Source organism: Monodon monoceros, unplaced genomic scaffold (genome assembly GCF_005190385.1).
Source record: "Monodon monoceros isolate NGI ecotype Baffin Bay Population unplaced genomic scaffold, NGI_Narwhal_1 Super_Scaffold_10, whole genome shotgun sequence".
In the NCBI taxonomy this organism is placed as follows: domain Eukaryota; kingdom Metazoa; phylum Chordata; class Mammalia; order Artiodactyla; family Monodontidae; genus Monodon; species Monodon monoceros.
Window position 1 is genome coordinate 45,781,988 of NW_021703766.1, and position 20,743 is coordinate 45,802,730.

A 20,743-nucleotide genomic window follows, 5' to 3' on the forward strand; every position below is an offset into this window, starting at 1 on the left:
CAAGAGGGAGGAGATATGGGAACATATGTACATGTATAACTGATCCACTTTGTTATAAAGCAGAAAGTAACACACCATTGTAAAGCAATTATACTCCAATAAAGGTGTAAAAAAAAAAAAAGAAATGCAACCAATTTCTTTTTTTTTTAAAGGTATTTCCACTTTTATTTTTAAAAGGTACATAAAGGAGGGTCCAAAGGAAGTCTCCAAATGAGACCAACAAACTCCCAAATATGTGTGTAACTATCAAAATTTCTGAGGTCAGCAATTAAATATTTGCTTTAAACTTTCTATTAAAGTAGAACAAAAAAAACCACAGCACAACTTCTATAGGGATATCAGGACAGTTATAGCAGTAAATCTGGCTTGATGTAAACGTGACTATTATCCTATTTTCTCCTATTCCTGGGGAGACAGAAATGCAACCGATTTCTGTATGTTAATCTTGTATCCTGCTACCTTGCTGAATTCGTTTATCAGTTCTAGTAGTTTTTATGAATTTCACCTGATTTCCCTCAAATTACAAAGTTTCTTCCCCATATCACCAATTATAGCTTTGTGTATATAGACAGATGCCTTATATCTTGGTTTAGTTGTCTGAAATGGGGGAAGGGTTTTGGTTCAGTGTCTGGCATATAGTAGGTACTATATAAGGATATTTTTACTAATGTCTTTGCAGACATTTCAGTGACCCTGTCCCTTAGTCCTTGTGTCAGAGCAATAGCTATGCTTTTAGATTCCTTGATCTTTTCTATAGTACTTTCACACCCCTCTTGGTGATGACCACTTACTCTTTTTTCCCCCAAAGCAAGAACCAAACCCTGTTAAGTTTTCAGAAGTTTTAATGATCAAGTTTTGGGGAAGGGTGAGGAGGAGCCAATCTGTTAGCGAACTCTGGGAGTCACATGGTCACTTAGATGGAGGGACCTCCTTGATAATGGGGAGTCTGGTCACATCCCTCTTTAGCAGACACACACTGAGGACAGGGAGACATCTCTCCACACTTGCACAAACTTCACAGATTGTGGTGGGAGTCGATGGGCAAGGCTATAATATTTTTGGCCATTTACCGTTACCTGGAAGGGAAAATGGGTCAGAAATACAGTATGCCACCAAACAAACTTTCAGTCTTCCTTTCTACTTCTGCCCTAGTACACACACTATCCACTCAGAAAACCCCTATTCAAACTTCGAAACCCAGTAGATATGCTTCTTTTTATAGGCTAACTTTTGGGACTGTTTTGGAGACTTGTTCGCTTTGTTTTCTGTATTTCTCTTATTCCTCCAGGGAGGTTCTACCACTCTCTGTTGCACGGTCTATATTTGCGTGGCCTTTCCTCTAGCTTAGAAGCTTCTCATGGCCAAGAACTGTGTCTCATGAATCTTGACTCCCTGTCTCTTGCACAGAGCATCACAGGCTAAGGGGTTGGTAAGTGTTCACTGAATGCATACACTTCAGTTCTGCAAACTTTGCTGCCATTTACTCTGATCACCCAGTTTTTTCTTTGAGTACCTTAGATTTGGGGTGACGGTGGTGAAGAATGAAACTCAAGTGGTCTTAAAGAGGTAGAATAGTACAGATGGTTTAAAAATAGGATATTATTTTAACAGCTTATAGACATATGAAAAGATGCTCTACCTCAGTCTTAAAAAATATTATTTTTTTTGCCTAGCCATTTAAAAAGGGCAGAATATTTGAACATATTCTTTATTGGTGAGACTCTTCAGAAGCAGTCATTTTTTGGGTGTTAGTTTGTCATATTTAAAATTCATATGGTTTTTGAACCAGTTATTCCTCCAATGTAAGTATTGGGAGGTTGATAATGACAAAAGTGTCGTACAGAAACCTTACTGCAGCATCATTCTTGAGAGCAAAATATTGGAAACAACCTAAATGTGCATTAATAAGGGTCAAGTTAAATCATTTTTGGTAATCCTTCTATTGGAATGTTATGCAAACATTAAATTATGAAACGTCATGGATCTAAGATATTTATTTATTTATTTATTTATTTTTGGCTGTGTTGGGTCTTCGTTTCTGTGCATGGGCTTTCTCTAGTTGCGGCGAGTGGGGGCCACTCTTCATCGCAGTGCGCGGGCCTCTCACTGTCGCGGCCTCTCTTGTTGCTGAGCACAAGCTCCAGATGCGCAGGCTCAGTAGTTTGGGCTCACGGGCCTAGTTGCTCTGCAGCGTGTGGGATCTTCCCAGACCAGGGCTCGAACCCGTGTCCCCTGCATTAGCAGGCAGATTCTCAACCACTGCGCCACCATGGAAGCCCCTAAGATATATTCTTAGATCACAAATAAACTCTAGTCTTCATGGTGTGATATATAGAGAAACTCATGACACCTTTTCTTTAAAAAAAAAGTATATATATATATATAAAATGGATAAAAGTATATATTTTTATCCATTAATAAAAGTATATACTTTATATATAAAGGGGTAGATAGTTAGATGTACTTGTATAAGCATATATTACCTCTGGAATGAGTGTAAAGAAACTGGTAACAGTTGTCCTGGTTTGAGAGTGAGAGAAAGACTTATATTGGATGGATTAAAATTACTCATATGCATATCTTAACTATTTAGTGACATGAAAATTCAAATAATAACAGCATAGGTAGAAATGATAACTATGGGTGAAGTCAGAGCAAATTCTCCACCTTGAGGGAAGTGGCAGGTAAGCTGATCTTGACCCTGGTTCGATTTAGGAAAAGACCTGAGGATGGCGGTACGAGCAGAGGGTGCTTTGTGATTAAAGGGGCAGGAGTAGTTATGGGAGATGGACCCTGAAGGACACTTGGGGCAAGGCCAGGGAGAGCTGTGTCCTCCTCTGAGAGCTTGTAGAGGCCGTGGAATGGATGGTTCCTGGGTGCACTTACCTGGTACTCATTTTGCAGCACCGAGATGTGCAGTTCAAATGGTTGGCCATCCACAAAGGGCATTCCAGAGGATGCCACATCACAGTTCCAGCTCCCATTCTGACGGTTGTTTATCTTCACAGATATGCCAAAGTACACTTGGAAATGGAAGGCAACGTCTGAGTTCTCATCAGTCCCAGTGTGGAAATCCACCTGCATTTCTGGGTTCTTGCTGATGGGCAAGCACATAGCATGTTGAATAGGCCTCTTCTTGTGGGGGAACCCACATTTGGCATACACATACACATTCTTTCCCAATTCCTCCCTGGTAGAAGGAAGGCCTTCCTGGGGGATACTGTAATCCTTGTTCCTGTGGGCCTCCTTCAGCTTATCCTGCCCAGGATAGCAGGATGCCCTGTTCCTTGGCCCAAGATTCAAACTGAGCAGAAGTCACTGGCCTGGGGCTACTGGTTCTTTATCTGCTGGAAGTCCTATGACCCTTGATGAAGAGCCAAAGCCTTGACCCCTTTTCCCAGACCCCAAGACCTGCCAACAGTTCTGCAACTGCAGGCATAATTCCTGGTACTGCAGGGGTCTCCAGGACCTGCATCTGCATTGTGCTACCATTATGCTATTTCATGTTTTAACATCACTCATACATGAAGTGACCTGCCCGCCCCCATACTCTAATATTCTCACTTCTCCTTCACCTCCCCACCCATGGGCTATAGAGTACCCACCTGAAAGATATGGCAGGTTTCCCTCTGATTGTCACTGAAGAACCAATAGACAAGGACACATGCCATGTGTACAGGACCTGCCATGGGGAGACAAGAGTGGATGAGGGGCAAGGCCAGGTGTGGGCTCCCCTCCTACAGCAGTTCCCAGGGGTGCAGCAGGTTACACATCAAAGAACAAACTCTGAGGGCCCCAATCTCCCCACTTCACGAGAGTCAGGTCCCTGTGTCCTTGAAGAGATGAGAGGATCATAGTTAAGAGCAAGGGTTCAAGAGCCAGGCTGCCTGGATTCGAATCCTGATTCTGCCCCTTACGAGCAGTGAGATCTTAGATCCATTACTTGAACTCTCCCTGCCTCAGTTTGCTTGGTACAAGGAGGATTATCAGAAATTCCCACTTCATAGGGTGTTCTCAGGAATAGATGAGCAAAACCTTTAGCCTAATCACTGGCACATGCAGGGTCCATACAGGGGCGACCTGTCAGAAGGGGGAGGACCCTTTCAGGAATACTGCCTGCAATTATTCTACCATCTGAAACTCTGAAGACAAGACTTGAGGATATAAAAATATGAAAGTGTAAAAATTCACTCCAGTGAAAAACATTTGTTTAAAGAGAGAGGGACGTAATAATGGAAAAGGAAACCCCTGTGTGTGGGATGTAGATGTATATGCATATGCATCGGAATTATCAAGGGGAATGCATGTCCTTTCAAGAATGTATACAATGTTGTTGAGAACGCAGTCAGTACTTGTACAAAGGGTGTGGGACAGGAAAGGAATTGGGGAGAATCTACAAGTTGTTGACTGAAATCTGCTGTAAACTGTCTGGACCGAGGCTGAATGTGTTCATTCCAGCTTCAGGTGATTTGATTCTCTGAAACCAAGTCTCCCAACAGCTTTCCCCTGGGGTCCAGGATCTGCTCACCCTCCTCCTGTGAGGCAATGGGAAGGGCCGACTTGGGGAGGATACCTGAGGTGGAGCGAGTGGTCACTGTGTGTGCACCCAGACTGGAGATGCAGCGCCCTACAGTCTGAGGTCACCTTCTCTCACTCTTCTTGAGAAGAGGCATCCAAGGAATCACTCCTTCTGCTCTCATTAATGCTCAGAGATGAGATCTGGGTAACTCCCAGGCCACAAGGCCACCACTTCTGCCAACCAGGATCCACATTGATACACATGGGAAGACCCACAGTCATTTAAACAGTCACTGCTGTGTAGGGGAGAACCCTCACATGCAGACAAATCCACACACATATTCACCGATCGACACCCAGTCACAGATTCTCACACACACACATTCACATATAGTCACACAAAGACATGCAGTTCATCATGTCACACATGCCTCCCTACATTCTTACTCACCGTAACATGCACTGGTGTGCTGTAGTCACACACACAGAGCCATGAAGACAAATGCACAGCCTCACCTCCTTGCACTTCTGCACACACTCCCTCATCCCCTCCTCTGACTAAAGACTCTAGTGCCTTCTGCTAGAAGGCTATGTCTTCGGCCTTCTTGTTTGTTACTATTCCCAAAGTAAGAAAAAAATTAGTAGCTGTAAGAGGAGGCCTTGAGACCGTAAGGTTACAACTGTCAGCAGACACTGCTTTGAGAGCAGCTGGTGTCATCCTGAGTCTGACACAGCTCAGGAAATTCAGGTTCTCAGCAAAGCAGGAGTGGGTCTCAAATCCCATCCACAATGGCCGTCCAGCTCCATCTCGGATGCCTGAACCACGGTCACTCCATTTTGACTTTTAAATGCATTTTTGTGTTCAGTGGCCAAAGCAGATGTACAGTGGATGTTCAATAGGCCACAAAACAGGCCACTCTGGTCAGCATACAGTTCAAGTTATATCATGTGAGAGCCAGAATGACTTTGCCATCCCTCAGTAGGTGAAAAGTTCCTCTATCATTTTCCCTTTTGTCTGCAAATCTTTTGATAGAGCACAATATTTGTCCCTCAATGCCAGGTTGGTTGCTGCTGGCCCTGGGTCCACCATGTCCTCTGGTGCTAGGCCTCCTTTTTCTTCATATATATATTTGCCTAGTTATCCACATTGGGGGAAAACTAATCAGACATAGTGAACAAGCTCAGAGATATGCGGATGGGGAAACATTTCATAGGCTATTCATTTTATAAATTATATCGAACTGTTGCACAAACATTGTACATGTGCTTTTAACAGCAGACCTAAAGCAAGCAGTGATACATGTCATGAGTAGTTATAGTCTTTGACAGCTTCCCCAGAGAATTTTCCTTCCATCCTAAACATTAGGGGCATAGTATGGTTAGAGGTAAAGCAATAATTTTCAGTGTTGATAGGGAGACAAACATTTGGTAAACAGTTCAGTTAAATTAGTAGAATGGCTCTTAAAGGCTGGGTCCAGATTTTTGGGTCAGCTGCCTACCACTGCTGTTGCCTTTTTCTCGTCCTAGTGTGGGTGTAATTTGGGGTCAGCAGTCCTTTCTGTAGACCAGTCCACTGCAGAGGCTCTTCTTACACGGGAAATATGAATTCAGGAGTCAGTTCCCTTCAGTTTCGCTGTGTGTGAGCTAGTTAAGAATACTTGGTATGGGTTCTTTTATCTAGGTTGGCGACAGTCCTTTAAGTGATACCTTTTCCAGGAATTCCCTGGCGGTCCAGCGGTTAGGACTCCGTGCTTCCACTGCTGGGGTCACGGGTTTGATCTCTAGTCGGGAAACTAAGATCCTGAATGCCACATGGTATGGCCAAAAAAGGAAAAAAAGTCATAAATGATGCCTTTTCCAGTATGCATAATGTGGTTGCAGGTCATGAGGCATCTGATTTTTTTTTTTTTTTGCGGTATGTGGGCCTATCACTGTTGTGGCCTCTCCCGTTGTGGAGCACAGGCTCCGGACGCGCAGGCTCAGCGGCCATGGCTCACGGGCGCAGCCGCTCCGCGGCATGTGGGATCTTCCGGGACCGGGGCACGAACCCGTGTCCCCTGCATCGGCAGGCGGACTCTCAACCACTGCGCCACCAGGGAAGCCCATGTCCCTTATTTCCTTTCCCATTTAGAAATAAGCAGCTTGAGGACCACATTACTTTTATTCCCTTTAACAAAATGCATTTCCATTCCTCATGCCTTCTTTTACTGAAAACACACATTCTTACTTTCCTTGCCTACTGAAATGTTTCCCTTATTGTTTCTAGTAGTTTCAATTTTACATTACAGTTTTAACTCTTAAAAACCTTAATGTCTAATGAAAACCAAAAAGCAAGCAGTTGTGAACATATTAGCATTTCCTGATTGGCAAACTTATGAACATATTCTATTACCTCTAGAAAGATGTATCTTTTCATCACATAACCTCTTTCCTCAGTGTGGTACTGATAAATGTGTGTCTAATAAATGCAACATCTTTCATTTCTCTCTCGTAAGTAGACAAAAGTAGTAAACTTAGACCTGTTGAGGAATTAATATTGCAGTATTTTATCCTATTTGAAATGATCTGGATATTCAGTGAACTCCCATTACTTAATTTAGCAAAACTCTAAAGTTTGAAGTTACCACCACCACCAACAAAAGTCTGGAGAGACTATTTCTAAGTAGACATTCCTAAAGTGTAATTATTCCCAAAGAGTTCACCCCAGAACTCTTATCTTATTTACATTTAACTTACTTAAACATTTCATCCTATCCAGTTACTTTCCTTGTTGACAAATTTTACAACAGGAATATCTTATTGATTTTCAGTAAACCTAGGTATAATAAAAGTGTCATACTTAATCTTGATGACCCTAAAGACGTGTCTATATTAATACAACCAACAAGCTTAAACTATCTTCAATACCAGACATTAACTTAATACTAAATATTTCCCAGATCATGTGAACTTGAAATGCATTTGGGTTAGTTTCTTTTATATTTTTGAGAATTTATATAAGTGCTTAATTGCCTTTAAACCAAAAAAAATAGAGGTCATTTACAAATTAATTTTGATATAATACCATCCAAAGGTAAAGACATATATCTATAATGTACACAGACATACATTCGTATAGACACAGAGATCTCATAGTTTTCCTGGTTCAGTGTTTTTTTTTTTTTTAAGATTTTTTTTTTTTTTGATGTGGACCATTTTTAAAGCCTTTATTGAATTTTGTTACAATATTGTTTCTGTTTTATGTTTTGGGTTTTTTTTTTTTTTTTTTTTTTGGCTGCGAGGCATGTGGGATCTTAGCTCCCAGACCAGGGATTGAACCCACACCCCCTGCATTGGAAGGCGAAGTCTTAACCACTGGGCTACCAGAGAAGTCTCCCTGCTTCAGTTTTTAAAAAGCCTCATTTACCTTTTTTTCCTCCAGTCTCAGGAATTGGAGATGGTCAAATAAGATGAGTTCCTGAGAGCCCTGGTAGAATATTTACATCTCAGAGGCACAGGAAGAGAAATGCAGGTTCCTCCTAGAAGCCAAGTTTTTTAAACTGCATATGCAAAAACCAGTTTTAGAACATCAGAAGGGCCCCATGTTGGCCATTTTAAGGGCAAGATTTCCTTTAGTTTGCATATAGCCAATTTAGTTTAAACAAATAACAGTAATAGATAATAATACACATCACTCATTCACATTCACAGGCCTCATTTTCAGATGAACTTATTGGCTCTGAATCACACCCAAGGCCAAATTTAAGCTATCAGTTTCCAGCAGTATCTAGACCACATTCAAATTACCGGGACTCTATAATGAAGGTCAAAACCAGGGTCCTCTAACAAGGGTCAATACCAGGAGTGTCTCTGAGAATGATTAATCCTTTTACTTCCTTTCTCTCCTACCCGTGGGGTCCCCCTGCAACAGGACCTCCTAATGAGGGTCAAAACCAGGGCCCTGACGAAATAAAATTTATATTTAAAGGCAGGTCAAGAAAATGTAGACATGGGGCTTCCCTGGTGGCACAGTGGTTGAGAGTCCACCTGCCGATGCAGGGGACACGGGTTCGTGCCCCGGTCTGGGAAGATCCCACATAACGCTGAGCGGCTGGGCTCTTGAGCCATGGCCACTGAGCCTGCGCGTCCGGAGCCTGTGCTCCGCAACGGGAGAGGCCACAACAGTGAGAGGCCCACGTACCACAAAAAAAAAAAAAAAAAAAAAAAAAAAGAAAATGTAAACATGAAAGGTGTCCATTTGGGCCTCTTCCCTCTCTCCCTAATGTGCAGTGTGCATCTGCATTACACATTAATCAGAGCTTGTCAAAGATGGGAGTGCCTACTGGACCGTAAAGAGTTTTTTCCCCTTTATTCTGATGCTAGCAATGTAACTTCTTAAAAGAATAGCATTCTTTCCCATCTCAGCAGGGCGTCATGGTGACTTGTTGCTTGCTTTGTAAGTGTTTACCTGGACTGTGTATCCTTGGTGAACTTTATGTAAAATATCAATATGCCATTTTGATGTACTATCCTTTGTTTAGAAAATATGTATGAGTGTGCCTTCAACTTCTAACAGGTGGAACAGTTCTAAGTGCTTTCTGAGAGTCTGACTCCTGGGTTGTAATTCTCAGTTTGGCTTGAGAGAAGTCCCTGCACCCCTTACAAAAAACTTTTAAATTAAATTTCCATTGACATATTCTTGGAATAGTTGGCAGGATATTAAAGACACCCACCGGAGGACACCTAGAGTCTACCCTGAACAGGTGCTTGGTACCAGCTTGGTGCCCTTTGAGCTCCACCCACTTCCTGGTATTCCTCAGGCGCTTTGCTGATTTCTCCTAATATCCAGACATCATTGCTTTATTTATTTATAAGACTTTTTTTTTTAGATGTTGGTAGGAGTTTATTAATTAATTTATTTATTTTTGCTGTGTTGGGTCTTCGTTTCTGTGTGAGGGCTTTCTCTAGTTGTGGCAAGTGGGGGCCACTCTCATCGCGGTGCGCGGGCTTCTTACTATCGCGGCCTCTCGTTGTGTAGCACAGGCTCCAGACGCGCAGGCTCAGTAGTTGTGGCTCACGGGCCTAGTTGCTCCGCGGCATGTGGGATCCTCCCAGACCAGGGCTCGCACCTGTGTCCCCTGTATTAGCAGGCAGATTCTCAACCACTGCGCCACCAGGGAAGCCCCAGACATCATTACTTTAAATGATGTCCTGAATTTTATTTGAGCTGTTTTTCTTGGGACTTGGAGTAAACTAGGTTGGCTGGCCTTTGTAAAAATTTGGCTTATATTGGAAAGATTTTATAGATATTTTCTGAACAAACTGTTTGCTAGTGAAATTAGAGACTGAGCCTGCACAGCTCCTAAGGGACTTTTGCTCCTTCCGGCACAGGGCATTCTCAGGTGACTGAGAACTTGGCAGAGGTGTCTGAGGATCAGTCCTTGTGATGTGCAGCCATCCCACAGGGGATCCTTCTACAGTCATTAAGTAAATTCTGCTTGATGGAGGTGCATGATGGGCTGATCACCTAGAGCTCAAGCAGCCACGGCAGTTTCAGTCTGTCAGAGGGAGAAAGCGAGACAGGTAAGAGAGTCAAACCCTCCCAAGGGTAAGCCCTTGGGGAAATAGACTCAGAAGTAGCACACATTTAATCCATCACACCGCCCTTAGAAAGTTGTTCAGATCATATGCAAATTAGGCTATGAAATTAATAATGGGAAACTGTGCTCAAAGGCCAAAGTGCTCCATGATGAACAATCACTCACTGGAACTCTGCCTGGCTTCATGTACAACTGGAAGGAAGCCAATGCTTGTAAGCACTTCTCTTAACTCTTAAATGGCCAGGATGGAGCTCTTTTGACATTCCAAAACTGTAAAGAAAGTTGGGTTGATAAAACATTTTTTCAAAATTTTGAGCCTGAGAGAGCAAAAGTCTTCCAAGGAGAAAACTTAAAGTTATAACTGTTATCATGTTCTTGAAATGTAAAAGCCCACATCACCTGAGACTGCAGCCTTGGCAGAATTAGTATAATCTAAAATTGAAAGATAAAAAGGTAAAAGAGGACTTTTTTTTTCCCGGTATGCGGGCCTCTCACTGCTGTGGCCTCTCCCGTTGCGGAGCACAGGCTCCGGACGTGCAGGCTCAGCGGCCATGGCTCACAGGCCCAGCCGCTCTGTGGCATGTGGGATCCTCCCGGACCGGGGCACGAACCCGCGTCCCCTGCATTGGCAGGCAGACTCTCAACCACTGCGCCACCAGGGAAGCCCCAAGAGGACTTTTTAACTCAAGCAGGAAAGCCATGAGATCTGTCTGTTTTTATCTGGATGTCTGTCTATCTGTACATTGTAAATATGACATGTCCCTACCTCCAGATGGTGTCATTAAAATTAATTTGTAAAAGAGCTTTATTTAATTGACTTAAACATGAGTACTTACAATAAAATATTTCTAAATGTAACAAACTATCCCAAGTTTTTAAAGTATCATGTTGATCTAGGGTTAATCTTTTTTTTTTAATTTGTATTGGATAGGATTAATCTTTAATGAATGAAAACAAGTTTAGGGATTTCCCTGGTAGTCCAGCGGTTAAGACTATGTGCTCCCGACGCAAGGGGCCCGGGTTCGATCCCTAGTCAGGGAACTAGATCCTGCATGCATGCCGCATCTGGGAGCCTGCATGCCGCATCTGGGAGCCTGAATGCTGCAACTGAGTCCCATGCCACAACTAAAAAAAGATCCCACATGCTGCAACTAAACAAAAAAAGATCCCGCATGCTGCAACTAAAGATCCTGCATGCAGAACACTCTATGACATAAATCACAGCAAGATCCTTTTTGACCCACCTCCTAGAGAAATGGAAATAAAACCAAAAATAAACAAATGGAACCTAATGAAGCTTAAAACCTTTTGCATAGCAAAGGAAACCATAAGACGAAAAGACAACCTTCAGAATGGGAGAAAATATTTGCAAATGAAGCAACTGACAAAGGATTAATCTCCAAAATTTACAAGCAGCTCATGCAGCTCAACATTAAAAAAACAAACAACCCAATCCAAAAATGGGCAGAAGGCCTAAATAGACATTTCTCCAGAGAAGATATACAGATTGCCAACAGACACATGAAAGAATGCTCAACATCATTAATCCTTAGAGAAATGCAAATCAAAACTACAATGAGATATCATCTCACACCAGTCAGAATGGCCATCATCAAAAAATCTATAAACAATAAATGCTGGAGAGGGTGTGGAGAAAAGGGAACCCTCTTGCACTGTTGGTGGGAATGTAAATTGATACAGCCACTATGGAGAACAATATGGTCGTTCCTTAAAAAACTAAAAATAGAACTACCATATGACCCAGCAATCCCACTACTGGGCATATACCCTGTCCGCTTTTTTTTTTTTTTTTTTTGCGGTATGCGGGCCTCTCGCTGTTGTGGCCTCTCCCGCCTCGGAGCAACAGGCTCCGGACGCGCAGGCTCAGCGGCCATGGCTCACGGGCGCAGCCGCTCCGCGGCACGTGGGATCCTTCCGGACCGGAGCACGAACCCCCGTCGCCTGCATCGGCAGGCGGACCCTCAACCACTGCGCCACCAGGGAAGCCCCCCTGTCCGCTTTTTAATTGGGTTGTTTGTTTTCTTGTTGTTGTTGAGTTGTAGGAGTTCTTTATATACTTTGGATATTAACCTCTTACCAGATATATCATTTGCAAATATCTTTTCTCATTTGGTAGATTATCTTTTAATTTTGTTGATGGTTTCCTTTACTGTGCAGAAGCTTTTTAGTTTGATGTAGTTCCATTTGTTTATTTTTGCTTTTGTTTCCCTCGTGGCAGGTGACATATCTAGAAAGATATTGCTAAGACATGTCAATCAGTGTACTGGCTATGTTTTCTTCTAGGGGTGTTATGGTTTCAGGTCTTAGAGTCAAGTATTTAATCGATTTTGAGTTGATTTTTGTGTATGGTATGAGGTAATTGTTTTTCTTTTTTTTTTTTCACGTGGCTATTCAATTTTTCCAATGTTTATTGAAGAGAGTATCCTTTCTCCACTGTATGTTCTTTTCTCCTTTGTCATAAATTCATTATCCGTATATGGTGGATTCTTTTGGGGCTCTCAATTCTGTTCCATTGATTATGTACCTGTTTTTCTGCCAATACCATGTGGTTTTGATTACCGTGTTTTTCTGCCAGTACCATGGCTTTTTAATATAGTTTGAAACCAGAGAGTATGATCTTCACTTTTGTTCCTTTTTCTCAGGATTGCTTTGGCTTTTGGGGTCTTTTGTGGGTCCATATAAATTTTAGAATTTTTTGTTCTATTTGTAAAAAATGTCTTTGAAAGTTTGATAGGGATTGCATTGAGTATGTAAATTGTATAGGTAATATGGACATTTTAACAATGTTATTTCTTCCAATCCATGAACATGGATTTGTGTCTTGTTCATTTATTTGTGTCTTGTTCAATTTCTTTCAATGTCGTATAGTTTTCAGCGTACAGGTCTTTCACCTCCTTGGTTAAATTTATTCCTGTCTTGGTTGTGATTGTAAAGGCAATTGCTTTCTCTCTCTCTTTCTTTCTTTCTTTTATTTTTTGGCCATGCTGCACAGCATTGAACTCATCCCCCTGCAATGGAAGTGCAGCGTCCTAACCCACTGGACTGCCATGGAATTCCCTGCAATTTCTTTCTTAATTTCTCTTTCTGCTAGCTCATTTTTAGCTTATAGAAATGCAACATATTTTTGTCTGTTGATTTCGTACCCTGCAACTTTACTGTATTCATTTATAATTTCTAATAATTTTTGATGGAGTCGTTAGAGTTTTCTGTACATAAAATCATGACATCCAAAAATAGTGTCAGGGACTTCCCTGGTGGTCCAGTGGTTAAAAATCTGCCTTCCAGTGCACGGGACGCGGGTTCGATCCCTGGTTGGGGAACTAAGATCCCACATACTGTGAGGCAACTGCGCCTGCGTGCTGCAACTACTACTGAGCCCGCACACTCTGGAGCCCGTGTACCACAGCTAGGGAGAAGCCCACACACTGCAACTAGGGAGAAGCCCACGTGTCGCAACGAAGGATCCTGTATGCCACAACGAAGATCCTACATGCCGCAACTAAGACCCGATGCAGCCAAATAAATAAATAAATAAATATTAAAAACAAAACCAAAAACAAAAAACTAAGCAACAAAAAGCAAAACAAAACCAGTGTCAGTTTTCTTTTTTCCTTTCCAATTTGGATGCCGTTTTTTCTTTGTCTTGCCTAACTGCTCTGGCTAGGACTTCCAGTATTATGTATAATAGGAGTGGCAGAGTGGGCATCTTTGTCTCGTTCCTGATTTTAGGGAGATAGCTTTCCTTGAGCATGATGTTTGCTGTGGGTTTTTCATATGTGGCCTTTACTATTTTGAGGTGCGTTTCTTCTATACCCAATTTATTGAGTTTTTAATCCTTATTGGGGGTTGAATCTTGGCAAAGACTCTTCTGTATCTATTGAGATGATCACATGGTTTTTATCCTTTATTTTTTTAATGTGGTGTATCACATTTATTGATATCTTGATGTTGAACCATCCTTGCATCCCTGGAATACAGCCCACTTGACCATGGTGTACGATCCTGTAACATGTTCTATTCAGCTTGCTAATATTTTATTGAGGATTTTTTTTTGGCTGCACCACATGGCTTGTGGGATATTAGTTCCCCAACCGGGGATTGAACCCGGGCCCCAGCAGTGAAAGCGCTGGGTCCTAATCACTGGACTGCCAGGGATTCCCTTGTTGAGGATCTTTACATCTATGTTCATAAGAAATAATGCCCTGAATTGTTTTTGGTTTGTGTTGTCTTTGTCTGGTGTTGGTATCAGTGTGACGTTGGCCAAAAAAAAAGTGAGTTAGGAAGCGTTCTCTCCTCTTCATAATTTAGAAGAGTTTGAGAGGGATAGGTATTAAATTCGCTATCAGTTAGATTGCAGTATTCCTTGACTTTAAGTTTGGTTTCTGGAGAATTGGCATTTTCTTTTTGTGGTACAGTGTTACCATGGTTCTTCATGGTGCTTGATGAATTGTTGTTCTGCCTGTACTTTTGAAGTAGCAAACACTCTTCCTCTTGATTCTATCAATTCAACAAGTTAGAAATTAGAGGCTTTTCCAGTAGGTGGTGCTATAGCACACGTTTTTGGTTTCTCTTGCCTGCGATGCCTCTGGTTATAGAGAGTCAGCACTTTCCACCTTACACTGTCTGTGTCAGAGGTGAGGCTCCATGCCCTGATTATGACTTCCTGTGCCTCCAAGGTTCTTGGTGCCTTGCAGATGCCAGTGTCATTGGTTTCAGTGCTTGGGACACTGGGATGGTGAGCTCTTCTGGGGTGGTGAACTCATAACCTCTATCACTGTGAGGGAAGGGAGAGGATGAATGGGGAGCCTCTGCCATGTCCAGTGTTGTAAGGCTTGCAGGCTTCACTGCTATGGGTGGGAGACTCTTTACTGAACTCCACAATTCTACCAACTCTATTTCCACAAGCCTCATCCAGGTCCCCATCACCGCTCTCCAGGATTACTGTAATAGCCTTATGAGTAGTCTTTCTTATTTTGTCCAGTCCACCTACAGTCTGTTTTCCACACAGCAGCAGAGGAAATCCTTTTAAAACATAAATGAGGGCTTCCCTCGTGGCGCAGCAGTTACGAATCCGCCTGCCAATTCAGGGGACACGGATTCGAGCCCTGGTCCGGGAGGATCCCACATGCCACGGAGCAACTAAGCCCGTGCACCACAACTACTGAGCCTACACTCTAGAGCCCGCAAGCCACAACTACTGAGCCCACGAGGCACAACTACTGAAGCCCACGTGCCTAGAGCCTGTGCTTCACAACAAGAGAAGCCACTGCAATGAGAAGCCCGCACACTGCAACAAAGAGTAGCCCCCGCTCGCTGCAACTAGAGAAAAGCCCACGTGTAGCAACGAAGACCCAACGCAGCCAAAATTAAATAAATAAATAAATTTATAGAAAAACAAAAAAACATAAATGAGACCAGATCCCTCTCCTCTACCTTGGGCTCCCATCTCACTTAAAGCAAACATCCTATGGTCTACTTTTCCATATCCCGAGTTCAAGTCCTGCCTCTCTCCCCCTTTACTCCAGTCATACTGTCATCCTTGCTGTTCCTCAAAACTTCACGTTGCCTTCTCACATTGTGGTCCATATTGGTAGCCGATCTCTCTGACTGGAAGTTCTTCCCCAAGATACACATGGCTCTTTTATTGACCTTCTCCAAGCCTTTGCTCAAATCTCATCTCCTCAATGAGGACTACCTTAACTAGCCTATTTCAAATTAAGCCCTCTGTGGACTGCTCTGTTCCATTACCAACATCTTTTTTTCTTAAGGGTTTTTAAAAATTTAATTTATTTAATTTATGTTATTTTTGGCTGCGTTGGGTCTTCATTGCTGCGCGCAGGCTTTCTTTAGTTGCAGCGAGCGGGGACTACTCTTCGTTGCGGTGTGCGAGCTTCTCATTGTGGTGGCTTCTCTTGTTGTGGAGCCCAGGCTCTAGGCGTGTGGGCCTCAGTAGTTGTGGTGCGCGGGCTCTAGAGCGCAAGCTCAGTAGTTGCGGTGCACGGGCTTAGCTGCTCCACGGCATGTGGGATCTTCCCGGACCATGGCTCGAACCCGTGTCCCCTGCACTGGCAGGTGGATTCGTAACCACTGTGTCACCAGGGAAGTCCACCAACATCTTTTTCAAGACATTTATCCCCTTCTGATACATTATATATTTTGCTTGTGTATTATATTTTAAAAGTTACTGCATATATTTTCCAACTGGAGTATAAGCTCCATGGAGCAAGATTTTTATCTGTTCTTTTCCATTTATGCAAATAGTACAAAGCCTGCTGCCAGTTAGTCACTCAATAAGCAATTGTCAAGTGAATGGATAGATGGATGAATAGATAAATGATGGATGGATCCCTCTGATTGCTTTACTAACAACCCTTTGATTTGGGATTATGTCCATCAAATATTTTACATATAAGAAGAATGGGTCTAGCAGAGGTTAAATTTCCTTAATAAGGTCCCACAGTGGCAGAGCTGGGACCCTTATCCAGGTGGTGTGTTCCTCCAAGTCTAGGGTGAATGGGAAAATTGCCAGCAAAGGTTCTGGAATAGATTTGATGTCAGAGGAAGAGTGAGTTGCATATAGCATGGGTCAGGCACCAATTTTATGAAGTAGGGTAGCCAGGGAGCTCTTCGTTATAATTTTATCATTGTGGCTTATCAGTAGACACCTAGAACTGCACTTAGATTAAGCATATCAGCATCTCCAGTTAGAAGCTGCTTCTTATTATCACAGTGGACTTTGGATAGTGTGGACTGAATACACTCTTGGAGTCAGAAATTTCAAAAGAATAGCAGGCAGGGCTCTATAGCCTGAGCAAAAGGATCAGGGGTGACCCACCTCCTAACAGCATTTATAGGGCACCTTCTCCAGACAGACTCGCACACAACAGTTTCAATAGGGAAGAAAGACCCAACTGGAGACTATGGAATCCTTGGTATAAAGGATGGGAAGAAGGAATCTGGCTATCTCTGCTTCTTGTGCCAGGTCACCTGGGAACAAATCATTGAATGAATACTGGTAGAGGATGGGAAAGAGAATGTGTACATATGTGTGTCAGTGGGAATCGTTGGATTTGCATAATTGTCCTTTTGTATATTTTTTCTCTGGATTTGGAGGTGTTTGTATGTAATATGTGTATCTGTGCCTCTGAGTGCATGTCTGGACTCAGATTAATGTCTCCTTGTTGGAGGTCTGCTAATGTCTCTGAGCTACAAGAGAAAACCATGTTATATGTCCTGATTCTCCCTGGGCAACAGTGTGGGAGAGAAAACACTGGCCTGTCACTCACCGATGTATCCATCTCTTCCATAGCCGAACCCCTACTGGCAGTCTGTTTCCCTGACTGTGGGTTATACGGTGAAGATCAAGGCAGATCTTCTGTGTCTCTCTGGGTGAGTAGATCCCAGTTTTTGTGTGATGGAGGGTGAAGCACAAGGGGAGAGTGTTAGCATTTTGGGGAACACTCATTGGAAACATTTTGGTCTTCTTTAATCACCAGAATGAGCTGAGGTGGCTCATGCAAAAGTGTGAGATTACACTGGGAATTTCCTTCCTGTGTGTGTGTGTGTGTGTGTGTGAGAGAGAGAGAGAGAGAGAGAGAGAGAGAGAAAAAGAGAGAGAGATGGCAAAGTAAGAAAGGTATATATTTTGAGAAAGAGGGTGGGGGAAGGGAAAGGAGAGAGAGAGGGAGGGAGAGAGAGAGAGAAGGACTGTGTTTGTCCCTGAGGAGGTTGTTTTCTTCAGTAAAGGCCTGGATGAGGGAGCCATTCTCTTGTCTTTGCAGAAAGAACCCAGAATTTGTGGTGGATTTGTGCATGTGTCCTGAGAGAGGCAGCAACGTCGCATTCCATTTCTGAGTCTACACGAACAACATGATGGTGATGAACAGCCTCCATGAAAGGGGGATGGGAAGAGGAAGAGATAGCTTCTTCTGACCCTTTTGTGCCAGGGAAGCCGTGGGCAGCCATTTGAGCTTCGACTTTTGGTGCTGGAGAATGAACACCAGGTGTGTGGGCCCTAAGGGTGAGGGGCGTGGAGCACCATGGCTGTGGTGGGGCTGCTGTGGAGAAACAGAGTCCAACTCTGATCTGATCTGATCTGATCTGATGTCAACACACCTATTTTTTGTTTTGTATTTTTTTTTTTTTTGCGGTACGTGGGCCTCTCACTGTTGTGGCCTCTCCCGTTGCGGAACACAGGCTCCGGACGCGCAGGCTCAGCGGCCATGGCTCACGGGCCCAGCCGCTCCGTGGCATGTGGTGTCTTCCCGGACCGGGTGGGGCACTAACCTGTGTCCCCTGCATCGGCAGGCGGACTCTCAACCACTGCGCCACCAGGGAAGCCTTGTTTTGTAGTTTTAATACATGTGCTTTCTATTTTTTAAACAAATTTATTTATTTTTGGCTGAGTTGGGTCTTCGTTGCTGTGCGCGGGCTTTCTCTAGTTGCAGCGAGCGGGGGCTACTCTTTGTTGCAGTGCACGGGCTTCTCATTGCGGTGGCTTCTCTTGTTGCAGAGCACAGGCTCTAGGCGTGCGGGCTTCAGTAGTTGTGGCACTCGGGCTCAGTAGTTGTGGTTCGTGGGCTCTAGAGTGCAGGCTTAGTAGTTGTGGCACACGGGGTTAGTTGCTCTGTGGCATGTAGGATCTTCCTGGACCAGGGCTTGAACCCGTGTCCCCTGCACTGGCAAGTGGATTCTTAACCACTGTGCCACCAGGGAAGGCCACATGTGCTTTTTAAAATTGAAGTTTAGTTGATTTACATTATTGTGTTAGTTTCAGGTATACAACAAAGTGATTCAACTATATATTTCTATCTTCACTTATTTATTTTCAGATTATTTTCCATTATAGGTTATTAGAAGATATTGAATATAGTTACCTGTGCTATACAGTAAATCTTTGTTGCTTATCTACTTTACATCTAGTAGTTTCTATCTGTTATTGCATATTACTAATTTATGACCCCCCCTTTTCCCCTTTGGTATCTGTAAGTTTATTTTCTATGTCTGTGAGTCTGTTTCTATTTTGTTTATAGATTCATTTCTATTTTATTTTAGATTCCACATAAAAATGATATCATGTTGGACTGGCCAAAAAGTTCGTTCGGGCTTTTCCGTAACATCCGTAGCATATTGGTCTTTCTCTGATTTAACTTTACTAAGTATAATATTCTCTAGGTCCGTTCATGTTGCTACAAATGGCAATATTTCGTTCTTTTTTATGGCTGAGTAACATTCCATTTTATTTGTATGTGTGCATATATATACACACACACACACAGCACATCTTCTTAAGCCCATCTTTAGCACACCAATTCCATATGTGCTGCCACGTCCTTTCCTCCTCATAGGGCTAAACCACAAAAGTTTACCTCCCGGTCTGATGCTTATCTTGTCTTAACAAAAATGTGCCAGGTTTGTAGTTGCAGCTCAAACATCACATCTCTCAATCCCTACTGGCCACATCTCTTCCTTATCAAAGACACTTATGTCACAGGCCAATTCTCCCCCAGTCCTCCGTGCTTCAGGGCAGAAGACATATCTCCTATGCATTGAAAATCATTGAACACAACTTTTTGAGCACTACCATGTATGCTGTGCAAGCAGAGATTCAGAGCTGAATTCCATATGCCTCTTGCTCTCATGGACAATCAGGAATGTGGAGGGAGAAGTGCAGGCCCACTGTCATCACGGTAAAGCAGGGGTGGGGAGCTCTGGAGGCAAGGAAGTGGACACTGGGGGATGATTCCCTACAGCAGTGTCACGGCAGGATTTCCTGGAGAAGGAGATATTTGAACTGCTTTGCTTTTACGGAGTAAAAATGAAAAGAGGAAAGGGAAAGAGGAGGCCTAATTGTTCTGCACTCACAAGCAGTATATCTCTTTCCTTAGGTGTTTGTGAATAACAAGTCCACCTACGTCTTTGCCCACCGCCTGCCCTCACAGTCTGTAAAAATGCTGGAGGTGAAGGGAGATATTGTGCTTACTTCAGTGGAAGTATGTTGAGGGGCAGAAGATCTTGCAATGAAAATATCCACCCCGTTATACTCTTTTATAATGTGCAGGATCAGAGCAGCTCCCAGAAGATGCCAGGATATCCCCCTGTTGCCACACTTATGCTAATGATAATAAAATCTTCCTAGTATGAACCAGGACTTGGTTCTTGCTCATAGGGAAGACATCAAGGGCAGATTTGGCACAAAGGGAAAGTTGTCCCAAGTATGGAATGAGGAGTGTGGTTTGGGAAGGGCCCAGGTTGCCAAAATCTCAAGTGCTGTCCCTGAAACAGAGACAGAGTGAGAGTGTCTCAGGATGTTATGAAGAAGATGAACAGGTTTGGGGACGTGTAAGGGAGGGATACAACTTTGTATGTGAGCTTCTTTTCACTTGTTTATTCACCCACAAATAATTATTGGACCCAAGTATTAGTTGGGGTTCTCTAGAGAAACAAAACCAATCGGGTGTGAGTGTGTGTGTTTATACATGTGTGTACACACACATACATAATTATATATATAAAGAGATTTTTTATAAGGAATTGGTTTACATGATTATGGAGGCTGACAAGTCCCAAGATCTTCAGGGTGAGTCAGCAAGCTGCAGACCTAGGAGGGTCAATGATGTAGTTCC

The 20,743-nt window shown here is 43.1% G+C and overlaps 1 protein-coding gene and 1 pseudogene across 1 annotated transcript; one reads left to right on the forward strand and one right to left on the reverse strand.

The window, feature by feature from the left end:
• Positions 1 to 962: 962 nt before the first annotated feature.
• Positions 963 to 5,064, reverse strand: LOC114903218 (galectin-10-like). Its single transcript, XM_029236059.1, has 4 exons — positions 5,035 to 5,064; positions 3,606 to 3,682; positions 2,887 to 3,097; positions 963 to 1,076 (listed from the first exon to the last, which is right to left on the reverse strand). Exons 1-4 carry the CDS (start codon positions 5,062 to 5,064, stop codon positions 963 to 965), a joined length of 432 nt encoding a protein of 143 aa, XP_029091892.1.
• Positions 5,065 to 17,038: 11,974 nt separating this feature from the next.
• Positions 17,039 to 20,119, forward strand: LOC114903227 (annotated as a pseudogene).
• The last annotated feature ends 624 nt before the right edge of the window (positions 20,120 to 20,743 follow it).

Excerpts from the sequence above, each read along its gene's own strand:
- LOC114903218 (XM_029236059.1), bottom strand. The coding sequence starts at position 5,064 with ATGAGGGAGTGTGTGCAGAAGTGCAAGGAG. Across the intron at positions 3,098-3,605 it reads AAACCTGCCATATCTTTCAG|CAAGAACCCAGAAATGCAGG; the intron begins GTGGGTACTCTA and ends CTTGCCCATCAG. Across the intron at positions 1,077-2,886 it reads TGCTGCAAAATGAGTACCAG|GTAACGGTAAATGGCCAAAA; the intron begins GTAAGTGCACCC and ends TTTCCCTTCCAG.